General features: G+C 39.8%; 3 protein-coding genes across 4 annotated transcripts; 2 read left to right on the top strand and 1 right to left on the bottom strand.

Annotated features, from left to right (window-relative positions):
- LOC104785584 lies at positions 8 to 3,389 on the top strand. 2 transcript variants are annotated; one of them, XM_019245710.1, is made up of 4 exons: positions 8 to 594; positions 758 to 889; positions 2,663 to 2,855; positions 2,953 to 3,389. In XM_019245710.1, the coding sequence occupies exons 1-4, from the start codon at positions 86 to 88 to the stop codon at positions 3,178 to 3,180; spliced, it is 1,062 nt and encodes a 353-aa protein (XP_019101255.1). In that variant the 5' UTR covers positions 8 to 85; the 3' UTR covers positions 3,181 to 3,389. The 2 variants fall into 2 exon arrangements, with proteins under 2 accessions (XP_019101255.1, XP_010509129.1); XM_010510827.1 differs by lacking the exons at positions 8 to 594; positions 758 to 889 and adding an exon at positions 1,737 to 2,367 and having other exon boundaries at positions 2,531 to 2,855.
- Positions 5,301 to 6,900, top strand: LOC104785582 (CBL-interacting serine/threonine-protein kinase 22-like). Its single transcript, XM_010510826.2, has one exon. The coding sequence runs from the start codon at positions 5,532 to 5,534 to the stop codon at positions 6,882 to 6,884; it is 1,353 nt and encodes a 450-aa protein (XP_010509128.1). The 5' UTR covers positions 5,301 to 5,531; the 3' UTR covers positions 6,885 to 6,900.
- Positions 8,619 to 11,820, bottom strand: LOC104785581. Its single transcript, XM_010510825.2, has 3 exons — positions 10,294 to 11,820; positions 9,150 to 10,090; positions 8,619 to 8,873 (listed from the first exon to the last, which is right to left on the bottom strand). The coding sequence occupies exons 1-3, from the start codon at positions 11,749 to 11,751 to the stop codon at positions 8,789 to 8,791; spliced, it is 2,484 nt and encodes an 827-aa protein (XP_010509127.1). The 5' UTR covers positions 11,752 to 11,820; the 3' UTR covers positions 8,619 to 8,788.

Genomic DNA, 13,594 nt, shown 5'->3' with positions numbered 1-13,594 from the left:
TTTTTATTTCTTTTCTTTTTCTTTGGGGCGGATCATAGTTTAGAACCGCCCGAGACCTTCGGACTCTTTTCTCTCTCTGTCTCCGATGGCTCTGATGCGAACCAGGAGCCAATTGAACGTATCTTCTTTGACTCCACCACCACCACCTCCGTCTCCGATCCCTAGAGCCAGAGGTTCTCGTTGCGCTGCCAGCGAGATTCTCACCGAGATCATTGAGAGATCCGTTCAGGTTCCTGAGCTCACGCTTCCCGAATCTCATTCTGGAGGTGAATCTTGCGGTTCACGTCATCTGATCCCCGCGGAGATTGATTTTAGGTTATTGGCGTCGAGGAGAGAAGGCTCGGTGGATCGGTTGGTGCGATCCGCGAGAGAGTTTGGAGCGTTTCGTGTGAGCTACCATGGGATATCAGGGGAGGAGCTTAGGTCTCTTGTCAGGGAATCGGGTCGGGTATTCGGTGTTTTGGAAGGAAGAGAAACCGGGTTTCGCCGTAGTGTTGTCGGAAACAGGGACGAGATCGTTTGGGTTCGGTCGTGGAAAGAGCGAATGGAATGGGCCCGCGAGTATATCGGACCTGAAAGGTACCGCTGCTTCAGGTATGAAAACATCTTTGATAAAAGCTTCGTTCGAACTAGTTACCTTATATACGTGTAACCTAGGAATTTATGCTGCTGATGATGATATTGTTGGGTGAAATGTGTGTCACAAGTAACCAGTATATTTCCAAAATAATTGATTTAAATATTTAAATTGTTGCAGCGAAGAAATGGAGAATGTAGCTGATAAACTTGAAGGGATAGCAAGGAAACTAGGGCAGATAATGGTAGAAAACTCAAGAAGACAAAGTGATAAGAGGATACAAAGAGGAGAATCTGTGCTCAGCGTTTATAGATNCTTGGTGAGAGGATCTGGGTCCGAGGAGCGGAAAGATGTTATATTTGACGGCTTATAGTAGTGGTGGGACAGACGGAACTCGAGCCTAGAGGGACATTGACAGATCTCTCGAATAGTAACAGAAGGGTGGAGACTCGAAGTGGTAGGACCACCAAGAGGAGTAACCAGGGACGGGGGCGACGAGGATGGATGAAGCTGACACATGGGCGGAGATGAGATCTGGGATCGCAAACTATCTCCGGGAAGGCTGAAATTAAAAACGAGAAGAATACAGGGGAAGAGACCGTCGTGGAGATGAAGAAAACAAGTCCCAGCGACGCCGATCGGGCTCGGCGCCGCCGGAGGAGGAGATCTCGGTTGTTGTGCCAGAGAGAAAACGGAGGCTAGGGTGAACTCCTTATTTATTATTCTATCTTTTTTTATGCGAATTAATAATCACTATGATATGATATTTTTCTAAGGCTGTGAGTTCCTCCTCTTCTGTATATGTTCCTTACACAAGAGAAGAAGTTCGAAGCCTTTTGTCTCTTTTAAAGGCTTATCTAACCTATCTTGTCCTTTGAGATTGATTCGCAGCAACTAGAAAGAAACCATCATCTTCCGAAATTGCACCTCCAATGCGGCCCACATAATGCTCAGCCCAAAGGTGGCAACATCATCCCTGTATAACCGCGTTTTCCATCTGACATAATCATATTCAAATATTCACAGCCGAAATGAAGTTAGAGACCCCATATGATCATGATCACTCACCATATCATAAAATAATAAATATTAATTATGCTTCATACAAAATCCGTAATGGACCCTCACTTTCTCATAAGAAAAATTATAGAGAAAATAATACAAGAACGATGTGCCTCTAACAATTGAACGAGTCTTTTTTATTTCTTTTCTTTTTCTTTGGGGCGGATCATAGTTTAGAACCGCCCGAGACCTTCGGACTCTTTTCTCTCTCTGTCTCCGATGGCTCTGATGCGAACCAGGAGCCAATTGAACGTATCTTCTTTGACTCCACCACCACCACCTCCGTCTCCGATCCCTAGAGCCAGAGGTTCTCGTTGCGCTGCCAGCGAGATTCTCACCGAGATCATTGAGAGATCCGTTCAGGTTCCTGAGCTCACGCTTCCCGAATCTCATTCTGGAGGTGAATCTTGCGGTTCACGTCATCTGATCCCCGCGGAGATTGATTTTAGGTTATTGGCGTCGAGGAGAGAAGGCTCTGTGGATCGGTTGGTGCGATCCGCGAGAGAGTTTGGAGCGTTTCGTGTGAGCTACCATGGGATATCAGGGGAGGAGCTTAGGTCTCTTGTCAGGGAATCGGGTCGGGTATTCGGTGTTTTGGAAGGAAGAGAAACCGGGTTTCGCCGGAGTGTTGTCGGAAACAGGGACGAGATCGTTTGGGTTCGGTCGTGGAAAGAGCGAATGGAATGGGCCCGCGAGTATATCGGACCTGAAAGGTACCGCTGCTTCAGGTATGAAAACATCTTTGATAAAAGCTTCGTTCGAACTAGTTACCTTATATACGTGTAACCTAGGAATTTATGCTGCTGATGATGATATTGTTGGGTGAAATGTGTGTCACAAGTAACCAGTATATTTCCAAAATAATTGATTTAAATATTTAAATTGTTGCAGCGAAGAAATGGAGAATGTAGCTGATAAACTTGAAGGGATAGCAAGGAAACTAGGGCAGATAATGGTAGAAAACTCAAGAAGACAAAGTGATAAGAGGATACAAAGAGGAGAATCTGTGCTCAGCGTTTATAGATACAATCATGAAAACGTAACTGAGCAAAGCCCTCCTTTGCCCAAAGAGAAGACCGAAGATATGCTTCATTACACACTTAGCCTTCACCTTCCAGCTAAGAACTGTGAGTTCCGTGTCAACTCAGGGAAAGGCCCGCTTTCTTTCCATGCTGATCCCGACACTATCCTTGTCACTTTTGGTCGTCAGCTTGAGGTATGCATGAACATTTTAACACTATATAGGAGTGTGTTATATGATATATGATCAATCAACTGTATAGTAATCTTGTAACAAATTTGTAAAACTATAGGAGTGGAGTTTAGGAGAATTCAAATGTCGTCAAGGAGAAATCATCTATCATCCAGATGTGTATGGCTCCCCCACTTCCTTCTCCGTAGAGCTCAAGTGCATGTCTCTTTTCTTATCAAACGCTTCTATTGCAACGTCCAAAACCTTCTCTTTAACCCAACAGATTTTCACTGCGTTACTCCTACTTTTTTTCTTCCAATCCTTTTGGATTTATGGGTCACATATATGACCACTTAGAATATTCACATATATATGTGTATATTGTTTTTTTTTGTGTGTGGGAAACATATGCGTGCATTTGAATCTTGAATGATCAACGGGTAAAGTGTGTTTATCTATTAGGTGGAAGCTTCGGTTGTATATGTAAACCCAACACACAAACTTTGTTGCTCTTTAAAAAAGAAAGCCAATATAGAATTTGATTGATGAGTTTTTACTTTGTTTGGACTCGAATTGATCGACTTTAGAGAACCACAAATTTTCGTTATAAGCAATTTGTGTTCTTGAAAACGTTTTTCCCCTCCTCTGATGAGTATATATAAAATTATTTTTCATATTGGAAAAGATTAAAGATGGTAATGTATTTTCGTAATTCAACTTTGAGAAATCGCAAAAATTAAATAAATCCCTCAATATTTGATTGAATGAGTTGTAATCATAAAACCATCAAACTTTTATCATCAGAACTTCCTAGATCTTAGTAATGCTTAATGTTTTTGCGAACTTTGCTTCGTAGAGCTTATAATATATATATATATATTTGTAAAGAAATCAAACCATGACGATGTGTGTGACAAAGAAGAAACGTCCTAGTTTAAGAGTGACGGTGGTTGGTTCTTGTGATGGTACGGACGATGTCGATGGCTTACATACAGCATCACGGTGTTAAAGACGGTGTCTCCTCGAAGCAAGATGTCTTTATTCGTGATGACGGTAACAATGAGAATCAATAATATTCAATGATAAAACGAACGTGACGTATTACTTCTCAAAAAAAATTGATGTTTCCAATTCCACAGCATAATATATAAAAGAAGTACGTTTACGGGCCGGTAGGTTGAGTTTCACAAGGATATGACTACACAATGACGTCCAGATGTTATATCCGCGAACTCAAGATGAAATGATCGACGGTCATATGGTACAATCGAGATGATTTGATGATCAGGTGTTCGGTTGGAAATGATTCAGCGGTAGGGTGTTAACTTTCACTTATCTAAAGTCATAATCAAACTAAAATGTCAATAAAAATACAGCAAATACAGTTTCAAAATATGATAGATACATATGGAAAACCATATGAATCATCAGGAGTTATTAATTTTTTATAATTTGTTTTACTTTGTCGAGTTTTAGCCTTTGTTTCTTCTCTTTTTGCGGAAGTTCACGTGTAAAGATTAAATTTTGGCTTTTTCAACAACAAAAGGGGTATTAAAATGATTTTACTCCACATACGAATGACTTGGATCCACGAAATCAACTTCAAATAAATTATGAGAAAAAAAAAATTCGCCTATTATTAATCAAAATTTCCAGCTATCAAAAAGTAGTTATTATATAAGCAATTGAATTTCAAACAGTATTTAAACATTTAAATGTCATTGTTTTGTCATTCTCATTAAAATTTAAATGGTATTTACTCAATGGATAATTTTATTGGTTTGACTTGGTTGTTAGCTAAACCAATTTTCTCAGTTGAAGAAGAACCATATTTAATTAAGTTTAATTTTTCTACCTAAAGCATTCTCGGTAACTCCTTGGAGATAGTGAACTGAAGATTTTTTTTTTTTTTTTTTTCTAATTTGGAAGATCATTCATCTATTATTTCTTTGTAATAAGGTACTGTTTTGTTGAGTTTTAAAATATTTGAAAACTCTATGTACTCCAGTCTCCACATGTTTACTAATCAATCAAACCTTATAAAAAAAGAGAATAGAGATCACAGAAAGATTTTACGAGTTCCTCAAAATTAATTAAGGATGAATGCTGTCGAGTAAACCGGTAGTGTGAAGCTTAAATTAAATTAAACCATCTTCATGAACAATTGTTTATACTACATTCAATAGATAGTAACGTCAATCCACGTTGTTTTTATCTACGACATCATTACTCAAAAAAGATAATTATATCCAACTTTTCTTCTTCTTTTCGATAAATGTTCTTTTGTCAACGATGATATTTTCTTAAGAAATATACTTCTATACTATAAGACTTTAAATTCCACCTGGCATTAGGATGTTTTGGTTGACCTGACAAGTCAATTTTTTTTGGTTGATAAACAACAACAACAAAAATACATGAACCACACACTCGTAAAAAAAAGAGAGAACAAATTACTGACTCTTATCTCTAACCTGGATGGTATATCGCAACTAATTCGAATTAGTAAAAACGTAAATATTATTGTGATCGCATTACAAATTTGAAATTGTCCTGTGTAAAGATTAATTCTTTCATTTTTATTTTTTAATCTACTTATATCATAAAGTCAAACAAATATTAAAATGTTTTTTTTAAAAAGATAAAATAATGACTTACGTGGCAAGTTGAGGCATTTCAATAAGAAGAGGCACCGCGCGCATGTCTTTTCAATATTTGAGTTTCTACTATAGACTGCTTCTCTCCCTATTTTGCTCTGTTTTTTTAATGGCCGAAGACTCAAGCTCCTCCGATTCGATCATCGTTAACGTCGTCGGAGATGACAACAAGTCGGCCTTATTCGGAAAATACGATCTCGGTAAGCTCCTCGGCAGCGGGGCTTTTGCCAAAGTCTACCAAGCCGAGGATCTACAAAACGGTGGAGAAAGCGTCGCGATCAAAGTCGTCCAAAAAAAGCGTTTGAAAGAAGGACTAACGGCGCACGTTAAGAGAGAAATCTCCGTCATGCGCCGTCTCCGTCATCCTCATATCGTGCTCCTCTCCGAAGTCCTCGCCACCAAGACGAAGATCTATTTCGTCATGGAGCTAGCCAAAGGAGGCGAGCTTTTCTCCAGAGTCACAAGCAACCGTTTCACCGAGAGTCTTAGCCGGAAATATTTCCGTCAGCTTATCTCCGCCGTTAGGTATTGCCACGCGAGAGGTGTTTTCCACCGTGATTTAAAACCGGAGAATCTCCTCCTCGACGAGAATCGAGATCTCAAGGTTTCCGACTTCGGTCTCAGTGCGATGAAGGAGCAGATCCATCCCGACGGTATGCTCCACACGCTCTGTGGTACTCCTGCTTACGTGGCGCCGGAGCTTCTTTTGAAGAAAGGCTACGACGGTTCTAAATCTGATATTTGGTCGTGCGGCGTCGTTTTGTTCCTCCTCAACGCCGGTTACTTGCCGTTTCGTGATCCCAACATCATGGGACTATACCGGAAAATTCACAAAGCTCAGTACAAATTACCGGATTGGACTTCTTCAGATCTACGGAGACTCCTCCGCCGTCTCTTGGAACCGAATCCGGAACTGAGGATCACCGTCGAGGAGATTTTAAAGGATCCGTGGTTCAATCACGGAGTAGATCCGAGCGAAATCATCGGAATCCAAGCCGACGATTACGATCTAGAGGAGAACGGGAAAATCTTAAACGCTTTCGATTTGATTTCTTCGGCATCGTCATCGAACCTCTCCGGTTTGTTCGGGAATTTCGTGACGCCGGATCATTGTGACCAGTTCGTCTCCGACGAGAACACGGCGGAGATTATGGTGAAGGTCGAGGAAGTTGCTAAGCAGTTGAATCTGAGAATCGCGAAGAAGAAGGAGAGGGCGTTAAAGCTTGAAGGTCCACATGGAGTAGCCAATGTCGTCGTTAAAGTTCGCCGGCTAACAAATGAACTAGTCATGGTGGAGATGAAGAACAAGCAAAGAGACGTGGGCCTTGTTTGGGCCGATGCTCTTAGGCAAAAGCTACGTCGTGTGATTAACCAACCGGTTTATAAAAATCCCTGACCAATCCGTTAAATAATGGTTTCGAACCGTGCGTGAGAAATTTTTTACTCGGATTTTTTCAACGTAAAAAAATATAATCGTGAGGGTTCAACAGTTGAACAAGAGAACGGGTTTTTTAATTTTCAAAAAAAATTGATTGAGGATTCGAAAAGCATTATGGTGAACCACCGGTTCGGTTTACATTGGAGCAGAGAGAGTAATGGAAATGATCCGCCTCTTTGTATATAAAAAAAAGGAAGAATACGAACTCGGTTTCTATTTTTTTTCGGAGTAAACCAAATACAAAATTTATTTATTTTATTTGTTGGAGAGAATTTGAACAAAACTCTGAAATTTGTAGTGTGTGACCCTGTGTGCGTGTGTGCGTTTGCAAATTTGGGCCTTTGTTTTTGCTAAGGGACATTGCTAACACCGTTTGTAATATTTCTCGATATTGATTGTGTTTGCTAATCGTACAAGAAATGAAAAAGAATTTGGAGTTACATATGTAAATAGTTAGTCTGATCACCATTATGATCAAAACAAAATCTTAATAGTTAGTCTGATCAAAACAAAATCTTAATATCTACTTTGTTTTGATACTGTTTGATCTTCTCCTTGTATCTATATGTAGATAGTTAGTCTGTTGCACAACTCTACATTTGAAACTTTACAAGTGAGTGAGTTGTAGAACCTCAAAACAGATATGCTCACTTGTAAAGCTTCAAATTGTAGAGTTGTAGAACGTTACCCCCAAAGTTCTAATTATACACTTTCGTTGCTGACACAATAAAATAAGTATAATAATAATAATAATTTAAATAATATGCTATTATTTCCACTTTTTTTGTCCTCGATTTAAGTTTCACGACTATTATTGTCTTATGTGTGACTATTGTTCTTGATCAATTATCACCCACATCCACATGCCACATCCACTATCAATCCTATAATAAACCAAATCTATAAATCAAAATCATTCTTTACAACAATACTCAATGCCAAGTAGCTAAACTTTTAGATATTTTACATGATTACGTATATGTAAATGTAACTAAAGCCAATTTTCAATTTTTTAGTTATCTCATGTCTGTTTTACATATCTTATCAAGAAGAAATATGGATTGTCTTATCGATTCAATCCGTATACTCCTTCTGTTTTAATATAAATGAATTTTAGGAGAAAAAAATTGTTTCAAATAAGCCATATTCAATTTTTATGCAAAAAAATAAATGTCATAAATTTCTTTTTGACCAATTTTATTTTACATTATATTTTATTATTGGTTGAATTCATTTTTTATTTATATAATATATATATATATATATATATGTAAAAAAGTTAAATAACTGTTTTGTATTTTCTTAATTGGTGTGTCAAATAGACCAAAATAATAATAATTGGTGTGCCAAATAAAAGAGATGGAAGTATTTGTTAGTCCTTGTTTAGAAAATTATATTTTTCTAAACCAAAATTTACAAATACAAAAGTTAATCTTGTCAAAAATATATTTATGACATAATTAATTAAAATTTTCGTAAGCTAAAAAACGCTACCAGCATATGGTTGAAAAAGGCCCTACGAAAATTAATCTTGTCAAAAATATATGCAGTATAATCTTCCTTTCATAGAAGGCTTGAACATCTTTTTTTTGCCTCAGATAAGTATGCCTCAATATGATTCGAAGAGTAAATGAGAGAGAGGGATGTTATAAAGCAATAGTAGCTTTCGGTAATTACGTTGTTAAGTGTATGTAAGTCTAATCGAAGCTAACCATCTTTTTTAAGTAAAAACTCAAAATCTTAGGTTAAAGAAAACCAGAGGACAGAGAGACAGACGAGGTATATCTGCGAAAGTTGTGTCCCAAAATGATTTTCAATGTTTGTTTTTTTTTCTTTTTCTTTTAACTTTCTTGAATTTATGACTACCAAAACGACTGTACATCTTGGTTTAGGAATTGACCCTCCACAAATTGCCTCCCAGTCCCATCCCCAGTCTTCTTCACTTTCCTACACATTATTAACAAAACACAAAAATCATTAGACAGTCCTCTTCATTGCTACTGTTCAAAATTCTAAACAAACCTAATCTTATAACTAATGTAATTCAGAATGTCAACGAGCAACTCTAAATCATGTTACAGGCATAAGCTGCTCTATAGCCTAGGAAAAAAAGTTACTCTGTTACTTCAACCTAGTCTCCTTGGACACATTATTATTATATCAGCCATGTCCACAAGTATATTGAGCAAAGATATGAACCAGAGGTTCAGAAACTAGTCTTACTTGAGCCAGTGATTCGGAGAAGGGAGTTCAAATGGGTTGTCTGGAGCCATCCCAGTTGGACTCATGTATACAACATTATTCGGGCTGGATTCTTCTGGTCGACTATGTGACAAAAGACTCTCTGTGCCAGATGATCCTGGGAGGAACATTTTCTGTGACCAGGGATCATGGTTGCTTGGACCAGCAATGGGACTGAACGCGCCACTTCTCTGATCATTTTCAAAGTAGTCCTTCCTGTGTGAATACGCACTGTGAATAGGGTCATCTTTTGCAAATAACGATGATGTCCTATTATGAGGCACATGATGCACAGCATTTTCCTCATTAGATCTACTATTCTCTGAAGGTAGAAGGAGGTCTTGGCCAAAGGTGGTCTTCCACATTTGCCAACTTCCATCGTTAACTTGTTTTTCATCTGCAACTCGTAATCTTGACAAGGGAGATTCAATCGGAGATGGCTTATTGACCTCACAAAAAGGTGCATTCTTCAACAAGTGGGATTTTTCTAGTCCTACACCAGTTTTAAACTCGGCCCTTAGATCAAGAGATTCTGAAACAGGTCCCAGAAGAGATATTGGATCCGGAACATAACACGGATCTTCAAAACGCTCTTCTTCAGGCATAAAAGTACGAGCATTTTCCCCAGGCTGAGGGTGACAATTATCTCTTGAAGATGAGAAACCTAAGCTACTGATAGTCGATCCGCTGGAGTATGTAGTAGGTATAGTGAATGGTGATGGGAGCCCAAAACTGATTGGATTATCAAAGGTTCGTATAGAATGATCTTGACTAGGAACCTGTGAACTCTGAACATCTCTGGGCTTCGCACTAGGTCGACTTATAACACTAACATTGGAGGAAGCAGGCACAGATGGCGTACGGGCAAATAGTTGCTGCCATGATTTTTTAGGTTCTCCACTTGGTTGCGGCTCAGAAATAACCTGAGAGGAACATCATAATAATTTTAAGTGTCCTTTATAAAACAAGTTGACGAAAACTAGAACAAAATCTAAAGTTGAACCTACTTCAACAGAGCAATCTTATCAACTAAACATACACAAAAAAGATTAGTTTAACAGAGGATTGATTACTAGTTTCATCATTCAGATTGCAATGGCATAAGAAATTTGGCAAGAACACTTACATGACGATTAGTATTCCTTTCCCCTCCATTTGAACCAGATTTTCCAGCAACAAATTCAGGAGGATTAATATGCCTAATCTGAGCAGGTGCATGAGAATGGTCTACAGAGCCAATGGTTGGCTTATTCTCTTTTGCAGTTGTAGCTGACATGTTGACACCTCTTCCAAAGAACCGGTTATCCGTAAAGGCCTTAGAAGACGAGAAGAACGTACCCTTCACACGATCAAAGTACCTACCGCCAGCACCTGTCATGTTACTGTTACTAGTAGCACTACTATCTACACCATGCCCAAGTCTCTTTTCAATATTCGGGCTCCTGAAATGATCATTTTTCTCAAGCTCACGCTTATGGTCAGCATCTTTTCCTATTCTCTTATCAAGCTCTTCGGCATCGGAATTGCTCTTACTAGAGGCCTTATCTCTTTCTTTCTTTCTCTCCTGACGCTTTTTCTCAGCCTCCCTTTTGGTATCTTTTTCCTTGGAAGCAGATGATGCTTTGCTGCATTTCTCGGCTTCAGTCTTCTCATCTCTTAACTTTCTCCGTTCCTCCACTAATCTTGCGACTTCCTCTCGTTGTTTTCTCTCTTCTTCCTCCAAATGCTCCTTTTCTAGCCTAGCTTGTCTTTTCTCCTCAGCCTTTCTGCGTGCTTTCTCAACCCTACTCTCATGAAAGCTGTTCCCATTCTCACCCTGCCTAGCCAGCAATCGTCTCTGGTCAGCATCAGTTGACGAATCATCAACTGAAGAGGTAAAGCTAAAAATCTTTCTCCAAAGCCACCTAATGCTCATGAAAAAAGAAGTAAGCAGTCGGCAAGCAAAAACAACGCCACTAGGATATGATTTTTCCACCAAACAATTCTCATCTTCACCAAATGTACTACCACTATTATTCCGCCAATGGGCAGACTCGCTAGTCCATGTGCTGTTATCTGGCCATTCTTGCCCGTGCATCCAACCATTCTCATTACATCCCTTCTCATTCAACATCTTACCACCTCTTCCTACAAGATCCTTCAAAATTCCAGAACCAGAAAGTCCTAACCCTGGAGGCACAGGCATGTCTAAAACAGGTCTCTTTGAAATATGCCCACAATAAGAGCACATAAATCGCCCACCACCAGGGTTTTGGTCACGGTAAGGCGTTGAGCAGTTACGACAGCGACGAGTAGCAGTTTTCTTAAGCTTCTGCAGTTCCATAGCTTCCAATCTCTTTCTCTCCCTAAGACGAGCATTTCTGCGGACCCTCCAAGTAGACAACTGAGGCATCAAAACCTCGTACCAGAACAAAGTAACCAAAAGGACAAATACACAAGCTAGCCTTGGAGAAGTGATTTCGAAACGAAAAGCAGGTGGAAGAAGCTGAGAGAGAGCCCATAGTCCAATCAAAGGTAAGACTAACCAAGGCAGCATCGTTGCAACCCGGCGAGACCACTTTTGAATCACACACAATATACACATTATCCTCTCAAACCAACCCTTTTTCTCTTCTTCCTTATCAGACCGTAACCAAACCAAAAACCCTAAACTTTTTTTNCTTGCGACTTCCTCTCGTTGTTTTCTCTCTTCTTCCTCCAAATGCTCCTTTTCTAGCCTAGCTTGTCTTTTCTCCTCAGCCTTTCTGCGTGCTTTCTCAACCCTACTCTCATGATAGCTGTTCCCATTCTCACCCTGCCTAGCCAACAATCGTCTCTGGTCAGCATCAGTTGACGAATCATCAACTGAAGAGGTAAAGCTAAAAATCTTTCTCCAAAGCCACCTAATGCTCATGAAAAAAGAAGTAAGCAGTCGGCAAGCAAAAACAACGCCACTAGGATATGATTTTTCCACCAAACAATTCTCATCTTCACCAAATGTACTACCACTATTATTACTCCGCCAATGGGCAGACTCGCTAGTCCATGTGCTGTTATCTGGCCATTCTTGCCCGTGCATCCAACCATTCTCATTCCATCCCTTCCCATTCAACATCTTACCACCTCTTCCTACAAGATCCTTCAAAATCCCAGAACCAGAAAGTCCCAACCCTGGAGGCACAGGCATGTCTAAAACAGGTCTCTTAGAAATATGCCCACAATAAGAACACATAAATCGCCCACCACCAGGGTTTTGGTCACGGTAAGGCGTTGAGCAGTTACGACAGCGACGTGTAGCAGTTTTCTTAAGCTTCTGAAGTTCCATAGCTTCCAATCTCTTTCTCTCCCTAAGACGAGCATTTCTGCGGACCCTCCAAGTAGACAACTGAGGCATCAAAACCTCGTACCAGAACAAAGTAACCAAAAGGACAAATACACAAGCTAGCCTTGGAGAAGTGATTTCGAAACGAAAAGCAGGTGGAAGAAGCTGAGAGAGAGCCCATAGTCCAATCAAAGGTAAGACTAACCAAGGCAGCATCGTTGCAACCCGGCGAGACCACTTTTGAATCACACACAATATACACATTATCCTCTCAAACCAACCCTTTTTTTCCTTCTTCTTCTTCCTTATCAAACCGTAATCAAACCAAAAACCCTAAACTTTTTTTTTCAGAAATGATTCAACCCTAACCCTAATCTTCCTGCCAGGTTGTTGTATACCATCGAAAGTATACTTTGCTNCCCAGAACCAGAAAGTCCCAACCCTGGAGGCACAGGCATGTCTAAAACAGGTCTCTTAGAAATATGCCCACAATAAGAACACATAAATCGCCCACCACCAGGGTTTTGGTCACGGTAAGGCGTTGAGCAGTTACGACAGCGACGTGTAGCAGTTTTCTTAAGCTTCTGCAGTTCCATAGCTTCCAATCTCTTTCTCTCCCTAAGACGTGCATTTCTGCGGACCCTCCAAGTAGACAACTGAGGCATCAAAACCTCGTACCAGAACAAAGTAACCAAAAGGACAAATACACAAGCTAGCCTTGGAGAAGTGATTTCGAAACGAAAAGCAGGTGGAAGAAGCTGAGAGAGAGCCCATAGTCCAATCAAAGGTAAGACTAACCAAGGCAGCATCGTTGCAACCCGGCGAGACCACTTTTGAATCACACACAATATACACATTATCCTCTCAAACCAACCCTTTTTCTCTTCTTCCTTATCAGACCGTAACCAAACCAAAAACCCTAAACTTTTTTTTCAGAAATGATTCAACCCGCGGGATGTGCTGAGAACAGAAAACCCTAACCCTAATCTTCCTGCCAGGTTGTTGTATACCATCGAAAGTATACTTTGCTCCCCAGCTCCAGAAAAAAACTTGAGCAAAAATTAGGGCTTCAGAAGAATCAAACCTAAAATGCAAGAGGAGCGACAAATTTTGAAATCAAATTGAA

Source organism: Camelina sativa, chromosome 5, assembly GCF_000633955.1.
Source record: "Camelina sativa cultivar DH55 chromosome 5, Cs, whole genome shotgun sequence".
Taxonomy (NCBI): Eukaryota; Viridiplantae; Streptophyta; class Magnoliopsida; order Brassicales; family Brassicaceae; genus Camelina; species Camelina sativa.
The sequence above is the reverse complement of the archived record's forward strand: the minus strand, read 5'-3'. Positions and strand labels throughout refer to the sequence as shown.

Coding starts and splice junctions, on each gene's coding strand:
- LOC104785584 (XM_019245710.1), top strand. CDS start 86: ATGGCTCTGATGCGAACCAGGAGCCAATTGAACGTATCTTCTTTGACT. Junction 595..757: donor GAAAGGTACCGCTGCTTCAG/GTATGAAAACAT, acceptor AAATTGTTGCAG/CGAAGAAATGGAGAATGTAG. Junction 2,856..2,952: donor CTTTTGGTCGTCAGCTTGAG/GTATGCATGAAC, acceptor GTAAAACTATAG/GAGTGGAGTTTAGGAGAATT.
- LOC104785582 (XM_010510826.2), top strand. CDS start 5,532: ATGTCTTTTCAATATTTGAGTTTCTACTATAGACTGCTTCTCTCCCTA.
- LOC104785581 (XM_010510825.2), bottom strand. CDS start 11,751: ATGTGTATATTGTGTGTGATTCAAAAGTGGTCTCGCCGGGTTGCAACG. Junction 10,091..10,293: donor AAAGGAATACTAATCGTCAT/GTAAGTGTTCTT, acceptor TGTTCCTCTCAG/GTTATTTCTGAGCCGCAACC. Junction 8,874..9,149: donor TCTCCGAATCACTGGCTCAA/GTAAGACTAGTT, acceptor AATAATGTGTAG/GAAAGTGAAGAAGACTGGGG.